Source organism: Thermobia domestica, chromosome 18 (assembly GCF_964235325.1).
Source record: "Thermobia domestica chromosome 18, izTheDome1.hap1.1, whole genome shotgun sequence".
Lineage (NCBI taxonomy): Eukaryota > Metazoa > Arthropoda > Insecta > Zygentoma > Lepismatidae > Thermobia > Thermobia domestica.
In genome coordinates this window covers 139,035,462-139,048,696 of record NC_137471.1, presented here as the reverse complement: position 1 = coordinate 139,048,696, position 13,235 = coordinate 139,035,462, and the positions used below count along the sequence as shown (strand labels likewise).

The following is a 13,235-nucleotide window of genomic DNA, read 5'->3' as shown; positions in this document are numbered from 1 at the left end:
AGAATACATAGTCTTGACCCTAAAGACAACTTTTTAGTAAAACAAACGGCCTATCCGGTTTGCCATAAGCACCAGACTGTGTCACGTGATCAGGTCAAAAATCACGTTGCGTACTAAATAAAGTCTCGAAATTCCAAATCCAGATGTGAGATATTTCAAGCACGTAACCTCCGCGTGGGATGCCCTGGGTAATTCGAAGAAGATGCATATACTTTATCATTATTATTGATTTTAATCAAACAATTTGATTTTTGACAATGTTTTATCCATATTTACCTTATGTGTTATACATCGTTTTTAAGCTCTTCATTATGTCTTTGTAATAAGCTTTCAATTTGCCATCTCATTATAGTTTTTGAGATATGTGGACGACTTCATTTTGTTCATTGATTTTCCATTGCCTTCAATGTTCATGTTCCGTGATCTTTTACTATGTTCCATCTATTTTAGGTCAAAATCTCTTTTGAACATAGAATCAACACATTTTCTTCTATATTTAAGCTGAATTTCAGCCATCTCCTTCGTTTGGTTTTTGGGATAAGTGGAGGAATTACTTCTTTTTTGATTTTCCGTTGACATTAATGTTTTGTGTTTTTTGACTATGTTCCATCCATTTTAGACAGTCTCTTCTACCCTTGAGCTGAATTTCAACCATCTCCCTGAAAGTCTGTTCACATCATTGCAACTGAATAGGCCTTTTGTAAGTTTAATTCTATTCCTTACACTCAATAAGCAGTTTTACTTGTGTATAGTTTGTACTGAATAAATAAATAAATAAATAAAGTAATATTATTTTCACTTATTTTACGTTTTATCTTCTTGCAGATTTGTTATTCCTAGTCCTGGGCTCTCGAGTGTTGGAGTTAAGTGACAGGTAAAACAATTAATAATTTATATTAAACTGAAATATTAATTATATAAAATTGCGGTGAAACTTTTCTGTAAGAAATAGACATAAACATACCGCTTTCTAAGTTAAAACCAACTTGAATCGAATACTTCACGACAAACTGAACCTGTACCAACGTGGGACGTGAAACTGAAAAATTTCATTTCATTCCCATTTTGAACCGGTACTAAAGGTTAAAAAAAAAAATAAGATGAAATAAACGATAGGTGGAAAAGTTAGAATTTAAAATGTTCTATTGAGTACTCTAGCTTTCGTACAATTGTGCAATATTCAGTATGAAACGCACCATTCGTTTACACTTCAGTAGACTGTGTTTCGCTAATGCAAAACACTCGACAAACCAGGGTGGAAAATATCATGATTTTTTAAAAATCATTTTTGTTGATTTTTTTATTTAAGTCAAATCTTTTTCCTCATATAATACAAGTCGTAAGCAGAATTAAAAACATTAGGAATTAGTATTAAATGTTATGCCATTTAAGTGAAAGTATTGTTGAATTTTGAATTAATCCTCAGTCGGTAGCCTATTTCAATCCCTTAAGCATTAAGGAAAAAGTAGAGCAACGTTTATCAACATGACATTTTTTTCACGAAAGCTACTGATATTTGGGAGGGACATATTTAAAAAATCAAGCGGTCCAGAACTAGCTTGCAGCACGAAATATGTATAAAACACTTAAATTTCTCGTAAAGTTATATAAAATATACAAAATTATTTTTAAGTTTCGGAGAGGAGATCGGACTTCCCTAAATACGCCCCTATTATCTGGGAACAAACAAACAGACGCGCACATTTAAGAATTTTCCTCTTAAATGTCCATGGTGATTTCCCCGATGGGAGTGGAATAGTTAACGACTTACAAATCCTATGTTACGAAGAGAAGAAAGCAGAATTGACCCGTTAACCGTTCAAAACAGGATTTTTCCCTAATCCTTTGCGTGAAGCACTTGTTTCCATACTGCTCTATACATACATTTGAGTCTCACTGTATTATGATTATTATCTTCTATAATCAAAATAACAGAACAGAAACGGGATTTTACTTATTTTCACTTCAAATTAATTTATTTCTGAACTTGATTTAAATCAACTATTTTTATTTAAAAGATCATGTGATTTAAATCAGACTGATTAAAATCAATCTACCGTGCGACAAACTTATCGAGTACTTCACTTAGTAAAACATCTTTGTTTCTATTTGTAAAATGTATTGTTTATGTATTTGTGTATTTTTTAAATTCATATATCATAAACAATAACCTTGTCATTCTAAATCGTTATTGGTTTTGTACATTACTTTAACGTCCTTTATATTTTGTTGATTGCATTTTAGATTCCTGTGAAGGCTTGAAATTGGATTCTCACTTCTTTCACTTTTAATCTGTTGTTTCAAGCTAATGTTAGTATTTCGTTTAACGTTTCCGTATGAGTTTCTTCGCATATTTCTCCCTGATTTATAAAGTACAATAAAGGATAAAAATCAAAATCTGGGTAGGCATACTCAAACTCCGATATTCATTTTGAATCACTCTGTACTTTAATCACCACTAAAACACAATTGTTAACTTTAATTTAAAATGATTCTGTTTTACTTGCTTCAAAAACGTTTGCGTCTGAAACAATTATTCAAAGTAAATATTAATAGTAAATTTAGCAGTAGAGGTGCATTTGCTATTTTTCTCGATTCAGAATTGACAGAAAAAATATTTGCTGCTCAAATAAGATTTTTTTATTATTTATTTATTTATTTACTTTTTTAAACTCATTTTAGGTTTCTTGATATCAGGAAAGATGGTCAGTGGCTTGTTATGGTAAGTAACATTTTGAAGTTGAAATATTAAGTTTATAATTATATATATATATATAGGTTGTTTCTGAGCTATGGTGAGAAATTACTCATCTTGTGCAGCACCATTAAGCGGGAAGAGAAGGAAGCTGCCAATAGTGTGGGCACCTTGGACCATTGATTGCGCGTGACAGGTGTGGTAAGTGCATATAGAGACAAATGCCGCCGAAAATAAGTGTTTATTGGGAGGGCTACATAACTGCCCTTTCCGTCGTGAACTACAGTTACATTGTCATTATCTATCTGTGCAAGGAGCGTGGATTCACTGTGTCCAAAAACGGCTTATCATAGGTGTTGAAAGGAGCAGGTAAGGCGAGGCGTGGGATGATTCCTGTAGGGCAGAAACAGGCCAATCGCCAGCTTGCCACTAGCCGCACACGAGCTAGAATTCCAGAAGTCGGGACTCTGCTCACCGAGGAGAACCCACCCACACAGAGGAGTATCGCGAACAGGCTACTGACGGTCACTACACACCATCATTCACTGCGATTTGAGGTTGGTAAAGTGACGGAAGCGGCGTGTTCATAAGCTCTTACCAAATCACATTAAGGAACGTCGCACCAACTGGAAAGCTGTGTTGAGCGGTACCTGGACGAGGCATGTTTATCTGGATGATTGTCACAAGCCACGTGCAACTTTCTATCGATCGATAGGTGAAAGGGACTTTCAAAGATGCTTCACTAAACGCAAAGAAAGTTTTGGCACAGGTTTCATGATCATTGCTGGATACTCGTACCAGGGCAAGCTAACCATACATCGTGTAGCCAAAAATACGAAGGTGAATTCGGAATATTATCATGCTAACGTCGTGACATCCGTTTGTCGCCATGACTACAGGAGGGACAAGAATCGTGTTGTGGGTGCATCAAGACAAGGCGTCGAGTCACACATCTCGTCCAACCCGTCTCATCCTCCAACAAATGGCAGCAGAAACTGGAATTCGCGCCATTCGATTCACAGACATTCCAGTGAAGTTCCCTGATGCGTCACTGATGGACTTCGCACCTTCGGCCTCCTGAAGCGAGTCTTGTCTTACCTGAGAGCCCGCACCGTTGAAGGACTATGGAAAGCCTGTTAGGAGAAGCGGTTGCGGCTTGACATGAGTACACTGCGTGCCAGTTTCCTACAGTGGAAACTTCGCTGTCGGGCAGTTTCCCAGATGCAGGGCCAACAAACTGAGCATTCTTGATGGTGGCGACATTGTTTCCCTTAAGGTAAGTGCAGTTTGAAATTGTCGCCATAGATCGGAAACAGCCTCTGTGTATATTACATTTGTTAACATTTCTTCCACTTTTACAATACATTTCACTCATTATTATCTGTAGTTTATTACCAGTATCAGTAGAATGTCACATTCGAGGGTATTATTTATTTGCTGCTTTTAAGGCATACCCAAGATCTACATGGGAGTAAATTTTCCTAGAAAACTTGGGTTCATAGATATATATCGGTGTTCTAAAAATGGCGCCCACAAACCACAAAGCATTATTCTACAAGTCAAGATAAAGCTTTCTCTCTCTCTCTCTCTCTCTCTCTCTCTCTCTATATATATATATATATATATATATATATACCTTTCGAGTCCTCGTCTGAAGACACAAATTGCACTATGTGACAACGTCGCAAATAAAGAACCATAGATTAGATCTACCAATCTATCATATAGTTATATCGATTCTTTTCAGATGGCAGCTAAAGTCGATATTCATTGACACTAGAATCACTTAATTAGTGTAGCAATCGATTCAACTGCTTGTTGTATTCGTAGAATAATGCCAATGGCTCCAAGTTAATCTGCAGCGTTGACATATTGTGAAGTTTTGATTCCTCATAACGGCTGAAGGAGGACCCGGAGGGCATACCATCATATAACATTTTTGCTTTATTTTCACCTGCAGAATAGTGCGCTGTGGTTCGTGGGCGCCAATTTTAGAACACCCGATATATATATATATATATATATATATATATATATATATATATATATATATATATATATATATATATATATATATATATATATATTATTATTATTAAAAGAAGAACAGGCAGAAATCCATTACATGTCATTGAAAATAACATAAATAGCAGATAAAAATGACAAAATAGCTATTTTTGTATGTATATGTATGTGTGCTGGTTTAGTTCATAGTAAAGAGGGGCCGCGTTTGTCAAGCATTGTGTGCGTGGGTTTTTTCCGGGTTCTCGAGTTTTCTGTCACTTTCTTCATTCCACTATTATCCTCCATTTCATCATTGTTTCCCTTAGTTTCGGTTCATAATCGTGTGACGACAAATTAAAAAGAAATCACAATAAGGATTTTTTTTGTAGGATATGTGATTTGTAATGTCTGCTCTATGATAGTAGTGTTACACGGAAAATAAAATTTTACGTAATAGCTTTTCTGATACTATTTTAGTGTTTTGTTTTGACATTTCAGTAGCAGTTATTTTGTCTCACTAGGGTCGTGATTTCGAGTGTAATCACTAACAAGGGATGTGCGTGACCTCGATCGATCAAAACGGTACGAAAATGTACTTAAATTATAAATCGCTTATCCCAAAACCAGTGGTAAGAGTCATTCAGAAGCAAAACGCAACTGTTGTTTTGCATTCGACAGTAGCATGTTATACCTACAAGAACAAGTACTTGCTCTGGTTGTGTGAATATTATAGCTGTAGTAGGAAGCCTTCTCTTCTTTTAGAGTGTTCGGTTGTGTGTTAGAGTGTACATCGGTATTATGAGATGAATTAATCCCATGAATGTTGTCAAACTGTTAGAGGCAAAATTGCGACGTGCTGAATATGGAAACGTAAGCAGAGTCGAGGATATGGAGTTCGCGAATGTGTTATATAGCATAATAATTCACAAATACAACAGGGATGATACAGAAATGCATGAAGATATGCTGAATAAGTATAGTGATTTTGAAGGACTGGCAGAGCCAGTACCTGAAGTTAGCAGTGCAAGACTTATATCTGTATTATAATTCGTTGAACTGTCTTTCACATCTATTCCGCCTTTGCATGTATAGTAAGGAACAAATTGTTTTAAAATACTGTAGCTTGTAGCTGTATATAATTGCCGTTTTTTCAAATTCTTATATTGATATGTTTATTTATATTTGCGCATTTTGTTTGGATTTCTAATTGCTAACCCTTTCTTTTGTTTTTCTCTCTTCCTCAGTTCTATGCGCCGTGGTGTGCTCATTGCAAACGGCTAGAACCTATTTGGAGTCATGTAGCTCAAGCCCTTCATAACACTAATATACGAGTGGGACGAGTAGATTGTACGCGCTTTACAAATGTAGCGAATGAGTTCAGCGTTGCTGGATTTCCAACAATCCTGTTGTGAGTACTTATAATTTGTTATATATGTATTGTAATATAATATAAAGGAGCGTCAATGAAACCCATTTATGGCATTATCTTGTATTTACAGTAGATACAAGCTTGTATGATGACTAAATTGTATCTGTTTCTCAGAAGTAGTTACCATAAGCATTCAAACCGTTGCCGCATTTCGAGACTCACCGCCGATTTCCCTTCATAAAGAAATCGGAAGATTGATCTTTGAACCACTATGTATGCCAGCCTTCACCTCATTATGTGTGTCAAATCTTGTTATAACTAATTCCCTTCAATATCGTATGGGCAGTGGGACGCTTATATTGAGTCGCTTCGAGAAGAAGCGGATCCAGCTGTCCTCTGTTGTTGCAAACATTTGGACTCGGTCTACACGGTCTCGGTCGGGACGAGAGACGAGAACATTAGCGACTAGCTACGCGGTATCACTCTGAAAAAATAGAAAACATGACTAGCGCTGTATATTAACATGTACGCTTGATAATACATATTACTGAAAATTACATGCATTTATCCACATGCAATCGCGCTGTGCTCAGCAAATGGGTTTCGTTTGAAGGCCCTAGTAGTAATATATAATATAATAGTATTGTAACATAATCTTTTATGTAATTTTGTCATATTCTTTTCTTCCTTTGAATGACTAATAGATCATGTTGAAACTTCCTATTTATAAACATTGAACACGCTTCCTAAACATTATTATTTTAAAATAGAGATATCACGCGTTCTAAAATATTTAAAAGTAAATCCTTATTTCCAGTATTTGCTATTTGCTCTTCTTATTGTTTGCTTAGTTCTGAATGTTCTTTCTCAACATCGAGTTGTCATGAGACGTGGACCCAGGGCACGAAAAATGCCATACGTCAGGTCGCCATTGCGATTGGAAATACGATTTTATTTATTTATTTATTTTATTTTTTTTTGGATAAATTAAAGACCAATATGAAAAAATCGTATAAAGTTCAAAGTTTACAATTTACTTTTGAATCTCAGATATACATATACGAGGGGTGACTGAAAAGTTTTGACCCTTGAGTAAACTACCTAGTATAAGAAGTACCGATTTGATAATACCTTTATTTTTCAACATAATCCCCTTGGACAGCAACACACTTGCTCCAACGGTGCTGCAATGCTCTTATCCCAGTAGAAAAAAAAAAAATCCTTAGGTTGTGACCACAGAAACTCCTCCACGGCTGTCATGACGTCATTATCACTTGCATAACGCCGTCCTGCTAGAGCCTTTTTTAGATTAGGGAACAAGTGAAGTCTGAGAGTGCCAGATCTGGAGAAAAGATGGATGAGGAGAAACGAGTTCAAAGCCGCATTCGTGAATAGTAACCATAGCAACTGCTGATGTCTGGCCGGGAGCATTGTCATGATGGTAGAGAACGCTCTTGGACATCATTTGTGGCCTTTTTTTCTTGAATTTGCACTCGAAGTTTTTGTCAAAAGAACACTATAGTATTGTCTTGTGATGGTATAACCCCTTTGTAGGTAAGCAATGAGTATCACACATTGAGAATCCCCCCTCCCAAAAAAAAAAAAAAAAAAAAAAAAAACAGGCCATTACTTTTCCAGTGGAGGGGATCACCTTTGCCTTTTTTGGGGTAGGGGAGGAGGGGTACTTCCATTGTTTGAATTGTTGTTTTGTTTCTGGCTGGTAATGATGTACACCCAACACTCGTCCATAGTGATGAATTGACAGAGAAAATCGTCCACATCATGTTCTAACAGTTTCAAATTGTCCACGGATACGAGGTACCGAGTGCGTTTTTGTTCGGGATTCAGAAGACGTGGGACCCATCGAGCAGAAACTTTTGATAAACCAAGCTCATTCTTCAGAATATGATCTGCTCTCTCCTGTGATATGCCCAGCCTGTCTTCTATCTATCGAAGTGACAATCGGCGATCTTCCATGATCATATCAAGTACCAGGCCAATGTTTTCCGTGGTGGTAGCACTTGATAGTGGTAGCTTAATTCCTGCACTCATCTTTTGATGGTGGCATATGAAGGGCAGATTCACCTACGGTATTGACCATATCCTGGTGGATCTCAGACTCCGACATTGCTTTTAATTGCAGATGACTGATCTGTACTGACTTTTTTCCATTTTCCCAACTTCTGCCATCTCACTCACTTCAAGAGCCTGTAAAAGACAACAGAAATTACTTAGAACCAAGAGCTTGATACACATTAATATCAAAGGTTGTACTATTCTAATACATATAATTATTCTATTCCAGCTTCTCATTTTATGTGTTAGGCTCAAAAATTTTTCAGTCGCCCCTCATACTTATCAATTTAGTGGAAATATCTTAATAAAATGCGTAATAAACAACTTAACCAGATTAATATGCCGTTGAGCCACCTTTCGCCCAGAGAACATCTCTGATCCGATGTGGAATGGAGTCATAGAGTCCTTGAATGGTTTCAAGTGGAATATTACACCATTCCGCTTGCAGTACATTACTTAATTCCAGGAGAGAGGATGAAAGCAGAAATCTTCGCCGGAGTCGCGTCTCCAAAATGGACTACAGATGTTCAATTACACGGGAAGTGATCAGAAAGTAAGGTTACAGATCCTGCAGTAAAACATGTATATATTATTTCATACAACTAATATAGCCAACAGATAGTACATACGTTAGGTTATTTTTCGACATAGTCTCCACATCGGCTGAAGCACTTGTCGCATCATGGGATAAGTTTGAAGATTCCCTCCTGGTAAAAACCCTGTCCTATTCAACCACGTTGTCACGATATGTTTCACCTCCTCGTCTGAAGCGAATCGACGGTCTCCTAAATGGTCCATCAAGTGCGGGAACAGATTAAAGTCGCTTGGAGCGAGATCCGGGCTATAAGGAGAGTGGTCGATGATGTCCCAGCGAAACTGCTTGTTGATGCCGTGCTGGGTCGGCCACTGCGCTCCTCGTTGGCGACGTTTTCTGTACCAGCCGCAAATTTTCGACACTATTCTGCGACATGCTGACAGAACGTTACAGTTTCTCTGTAAGCCCCTACCAGCTGACGGTGAATTTCAGCCGCGGTAACATGTTTCGCCCACAGAAATCGAATAACTGAGCAGACTTCTTCGAGAGATCAGTTTTCCAAAGGAGTCGCCATTTCTGTTTACCTAGGTGGTGTTTACTAGAGCCACAGGTGGCAGGTGGTTGAAACTCTGCACAGTTGCCAACTCCATGTATTAAAATTACCACACACACTCTATAACAGACGAAACTTCAGAAATATCGGCCTTGTAACCCTAATTTCTGATCCTTTGTCGTATTTAAGTCTGGGGATTGGATGGACCAGGGGAGGTGTTCAACTTCATCTCAGTGTCCTTCAAACTATGCCTTAACAGCTATAGCTGTGTAAATGGCCGCATTACCATCCTGGGATATCGCGTCATTGACGCGGACATCTTGGCCAGAGAATGGATATGGTTTCCTGAAATGGTGACATAATCACGGGCAGTGACACGACCGGTAGCGTCAGCACAGGACCCACTGAAAAGCATCATAGTGCAGCCGGCATGTTTTACAGTTGTCGGAGGCACGGCAGATCATACACTTCTTTCGTTCGTTCACCTTATTTCGAAGCTCGGCACATAAACGCAGCCCGTGGTTTGAACTAAGGTAACGGACTCATCCGACCGTGTTACACGTTTACAGTCATCAGTGTGGTCCGTGTTGCATATTCGTGGCACAATTGACGTTATGCTAAAGCTTATGGCCCCTTATCAGCGGTTTCACCCATGCAACCTGAATCCATATATGCATGCAGACCCGGCCCTAGGCAATGTGCCGTCCCGTGCAATGGCATTTTTGCTGTCCGCTTTCTCCGGAAAGAACAAATATTTAAAGCCTCGATTTTAAGTATGCTACTCCCTCGAGAACATCAAAGGGGAGGGAAAGAACACTCGCACTCAGAAGGTCTTAAGCACTACAAATACAATCTCGTGTCTGTTTTTTCCTTTAAATAGTAATCTATTATGTTAGTGAAAGATAAACATGCCTGAAGAGAAAAATTAGTAATCCTTTTTATACAATTCAATATCGAGCTTCAATCTCAATCAGTTTGCAATTCCAGTGCAACTAGCTCTTTTATCTTTATTTCTTGATTTTCCTTCTACATCTGTTAAAAAATAATTTTAAAAACTTGTTTCCACCTTCAATGATAAGGAACTTGATCGTGACAAAGAAAAGTCTGTTTTTCATATAAAAACTGTGATAACTAACTAAATGGAACAGGTGTTCGCTTCTGTTCGAGAATTGAGTTCTTGTATTTGATAACAATCAAGCAATTCATGCTGGGATTTGTTTTACCATTTGCTTTAACATTGCCCATATGACCTTAAACAAATGTGATCTAAACATGATTTATGAATGTAGTATTCAGATAGGTCAGCTTATCTACCATCATCATGAAGTATGTTTCCAACAAGAAGTATTTATTTTAAATAATATAGTTATGACAGATTTTGCCGCTCCGTGCAAATGCACGTGTTGCACATATGGTAAAACCGGCCCTGTGTTCATGTCATGTGACTCGCTGCGGGCTGTGAGTGTCGATACAGGATGTGGGATGAGTTTGTTCGTCACTTGCATCGCAGTTACACGATAATTCCGAATGACAACCTGCTTTAATGCTCACCGCAACCTGTTATTGAGACCATTCTTCCAACCCTGTTCCTATTCAACAATGTGGTTTTGCCGGCATTTTCGTAGGCTATCTCTCGCGACATACCAAACACATTTGTCACTTCCGTCATTCTCGCGCGACATAACCCGACACCAACTATTTGCCGTCTTTGGAATCAGAGAGGACACCTATTTTACACTATCATCATCTCTCACTTGCCGATTTACTGCTTCTCATATAGTACGGAGTTTATCTTAATACACCATCACCAAGAGCCCGGCGGTCAGATCGCCGCCTGTCCATTGCCAACCCATACATTGATGTGTTTCGAACTCTATGCGAGGATGCTACATAGACGTGACCTGTTATTTCATTAAGTTACACGGTACTGCAATCATAATATTCCTAACTGAAATGGCTATTACATTTTACTGTTGCCTACGGTAGATGGTACGAAAGTGTTGGATATTTACCAGTAATAGCTGTTTCTCCTACAGACATGTCTATAGTAAACATAATTTTGATTTGAAGGCTTGACTTCGTAAAAATGTTTAAGCTGCCTCATTGTGTTTGATCAAGCAATATATGCCAAGACTAAGGAGATTAAGTGACAGAACAAGTATTTACAGAAGCATCACTTGGTCAGTTCTAAATAAGTACTCTTATTGAATTATTCTAATTGTTGAAGAAAACTTCCTTGATTAATTCTTATCTTCCTAAGGAAGTATTAAGTTATTGCTGGTTTATTATAGTAAGGATCAGAGATATTACGAAGGGTAATCAGAAAGTAAGGTTACAAACCCTGCAGTGAGACGTGTATATATTCTTTCATACAACAATATAACCAACAGGTAGTACATACATTAGGTTATTTTTCGACATAGTCTCCATATCGGTTGAAGCACTTGCCGTGAAAGTCGCTTGGAACGAGTTCCAGGCTGTAGGGAGGGTGGTCGACGATGTCCCACCGAAACTGCTTGAACAACGTGGTGGTCTTCTGGGCTGTATGGGGGTGTGCGTTGTCGTGAAGGAAGATGACGCCCTCGGTAAGAAGTCCTGGCTGTAAACCTCCACTAGCTGCTGGTGAATTTCAGCCGCGGTTACATGTTTCGCCCACAGAAATCGAATAACTGAGCGTATTTCTTCGCGACACCAGTTTTCCAAACGAGTCGCTATTTGTGATTACCTACCACTAGCGCCATAGGTGGCAGGTGGCTGAAACTCTGCACAGTTGCCAACTCCAGTAGTAAAGTTACAGCACACTCCTCATTCTTCTATAACTGACGAAACTCCAAAAATATCGGCCTTGTAACCTTAGTTTCTGATCCTCCCTCGCATGTGTCCCTAGCAGCGTGGAAAAAAATCATGATTTTTTTAAAAATAATTTTTGTTGATTTTTTTTATTTAAATCGATTTTTTTGATTTAAATCAAATCTATCTTCTCGCGTAATACAAGTCATGAACTGAAGATAAAACATTGGGAATTAATATTAAATGTTAATTATTCCATTTAAGTGAAAGTATTGGGCTTGAATTTTGAATTGATTGCCAGTCGTTAACTTATTTGAATCCCAAATAGAGATGCAAGAGTTCGGAAAAAAAAGTCTTTTGGGGGGAAGGCTCGGCTTTTTCTGCTTCGCTTTTTTGCTTGGGAAATTTTGGGCTTTTTCCAAATTCTGCTTTAAATTGATAAAGCAGGTTTTGTTTCGCTTCTCTACAATACAAAAACTCATTTAAGTAGTAGTGGATGCAGATAATAATACAAAACCTCGAAAATAAACATGAATTTCGAAAATATTTCAAACAATTTCAATTCTTAACACATTTTTATTATGAACCCCAAAAAAATTAATCCATGTATATAATAAGTTGCAGTTAAGTTTTAACTTTTATATGCATTATAAGCAATATTTTTATTGTGAATTAAAAATTAAAAAACAAGGAAAAACTATTACATGACATACAGAATTTATTGTACTATGTGTGTGAGTTCAAACAAATAACACATCGGAATAACAAATAACACATATTTACTGAACAAACGCACAAAACAAATTTGGCTTCGCATTTGGGAGGTCATGGGTTCGATTCCCGCTGCCGACCATCCTGACTGGGGTTTTCCAGTGTTTCCCTCAGTCCTACCAGGCAAATGCCGGGATGGTACCTATTAAAACAGGCCCTGGCCGATACCTTCCCAAATCCTTTCCATGTTGTTGTTAGATATCCAGTATAAAATAGCCTCTGAGCTGCATCTGGTGATTGTTAAATAAATAAATAAATAAATATCATTCCCTCGTCAATCTGTTTAGCCTATAAGTTTATTATGTCTGACTTCCGAGACTTTCATAAGCATTCGTACTAGAATAACAATGAAAAATAATCATTGTTTTATTACAATTCAACGAATTACTTTAAAAGACTGAAAAAATGCAATCTTTGTACGGTGCTCAAAAATCACCTAATT

The 13,235-nt window shown here is 37.6% G+C and overlaps 1 protein-coding gene across 1 annotated transcript in view; it reads left to right on the top strand.

The window, feature by feature from the left end:
- The window catches only part of Tmx3 (Thioredoxin-related transmembrane protein 3), a 65,007-nt gene that overhangs the window by 14,832 nt on the left and 36,940 nt on the right, over positions 1 to 13,235 (top strand). Inside the window, exons 2-4 of the mRNA XM_081746039.1 lie at positions 826 to 874; positions 2,683 to 2,722; positions 5,944 to 6,107. Of these exons, the coding sequence (XP_081602165.1) occupies positions 826 to 874; positions 2,683 to 2,722; positions 5,944 to 6,107 (253 nt within the window). The remainder of the gene's footprint in view (positions 1 to 825; positions 875 to 2,682; positions 2,723 to 5,943; positions 6,108 to 13,235) is intronic.